Consider the following 1885-nt stretch of genomic DNA (forward strand, 5'->3'; position numbering starts at 1 on the left):
TTAGTTAATAATAACACTGATTTGTTTCCGCGCTTCTCTTTAGAACGGCTCGTGCGGATAATCCGGGCTCTGCGCTGTCCTTCATATCGCACACAGAACTTCCAATGCTCATGGAGGTTGAAAACGCTCTTACTGGAGGTAAAAATGTTTTTTCAGAAATGAATGGTCACAGAAAACTTAATTTTGCCTGCTTTTGTTGTTCAAAACCTAATATTCTATTATAAAACGGATAGTTCCGGTCCTTGATTCTGATTGGCTGAGCCACGTTCGAAGCTGTTGTAAATTACACTACAAAGATACACCTTTGTTTACTTCTGTGTGTTGCCCGGAAACCACTTTGTTGGAACCACAACTGTTTCTGAGGAACTACATTGTTTGGCGGAAGAATAATGTTTTTATTAATATCATTTTTATTTTGTGAAACCTTACTATGTATATGGAATAACCGTATTATAAAAGCAATAAGCCCATGAAGCCGTGGTTTACAGTGAATTTATAACAGCTCCGCTTCGCCGTCGTACCTAACAACGCCCCTTAGCTGTTATAAATTCACTGTAAACCACGGCTTCTTGGGGCTTATTGCTTTAAACTAACATTAAAATATTATAAATAAAATGCTGGTATTGTGTAGAATATGGGCCCTTTATCTTTTCAATATTTATTGTATTATTTTTATTTTTTATGCAAATGCCGGCAGAAAAGAATGTTGTATGTTTCAAGGCGTTAATCTCCCTCGTCTGTTTTCAGACAGCACACATGACAGCGTTTTGAAGCCGTACGGGTTTAAAATGGAGGAAATCGAGGGATTCAGATACAGAGCCGTACGGGTTCAAAATGGAAGAAATCGAGGGATTCAGATACAGATGCCGGGTATGTTTGTGTCCTCACGCAGCACTGAAGCTGTGTTTGTGGTTCGGCTCACCTGAGGAGTCTCTTTTGTGCTTTAATTTACCCAGGATGCCATGAGATCGGTGACGAAGCAGGCGGTGAAGGAGGCCAGACTGAAGGAGATCAAACAAGAGCTGCTCAATTCAGAGAAACTCAAGGTTTGTGATCGCTTCATTTCAAGCAGTTCATCTCTAATGTCCAGTGATTGGTTGTCATTGATTTTCTGTGTGACAGACGTACTTCGAAGACAATCCCAGAGACCTGCAGCTGCTGCGACACGACAAAGACCTTCATCCCGCCGTCATCAAACCTCACCTGAAGAACGTGCCCGATTACCTGAGTAAGGACTCGCTGCCTTTTTATTGATCTGTATATAGGACACACAGACAAATAGATCGTTAAAACTAGGGATGTAACGATTAACCACGATCCGGTTGAAAATCGATTTAAATATGTGACGATTCAAATCGGTTGAGATGCTAAACAAATCGCGGTTCAGTTAGAGGTAGGAGTTTATATGAATGTATGTCTGAGGAGAACTTACTGTCTTTCGATGGTATTTTTTCTTTTCCTCTTGCCTCTGTATAATGCATATTACAGTTCATAAGTGCAGCGCTGCTTTGTTTACTGCCGAAACCAAGGAAACGCTTTAAGCGCCACCTGCTGGCAGAGAGTGCATCTGCGTCTCGTTCAGCTCGTCTGCTGTTTCTGTTTCATGCAGATATTTTTTATGTATAGTTTTCTTAAAACTGAAGTCAGACCATTCTGTTTTTACTTCAAATTTCGAAATTATACAATCTAATTTAGATTAAAAACTGCTCATGTTGCATGCATGCAGCATCTTTGTTTGGATCATGAATAAAATGCAGTGGTTGCCTCTAATTTTAAATGGAAAGAGCACAGACAAAGCCTTATTTTGTTTATATGAAGAGATTTATTTTATTTGTGTTACTTATTTATTTAATTTGAAGCTTTTTTTAAAATTTAAATGTAGTTT

The 1885-nt window shown here is 39.0% G+C and overlaps 1 protein-coding gene across 1 annotated transcript in view; it reads left to right on the plus strand.

The window, feature by feature from the left end:
- The window catches only part of ddx56 (DEAD (Asp-Glu-Ala-Asp) box helicase 56), a 13941-nt gene that overhangs the window by 7790 nt on the left and 4266 nt on the right, over positions 1-1885 (plus strand). Inside the window, exon 9 of the mRNA XM_016544858.1 lies at positions 44-138. Within this exon, the coding sequence (XP_016400344.1) occupies positions 44-138 (95 nt within the window). The remainder of the gene's footprint in view (positions 1-43; positions 139-1885) is intronic.

The sequence above is a fragment of the Sinocyclocheilus rhinocerous genome, unplaced genomic scaffold (assembly GCF_001515625.1).
Source record: "Sinocyclocheilus rhinocerous isolate Xijiao unplaced genomic scaffold, SAMN03320098_v1.1 scaffold3113, whole genome shotgun sequence".
Taxonomy (NCBI): Eukaryota; Metazoa; Chordata; class Actinopteri; order Cypriniformes; family Cyprinidae; genus Sinocyclocheilus; species Sinocyclocheilus rhinocerous.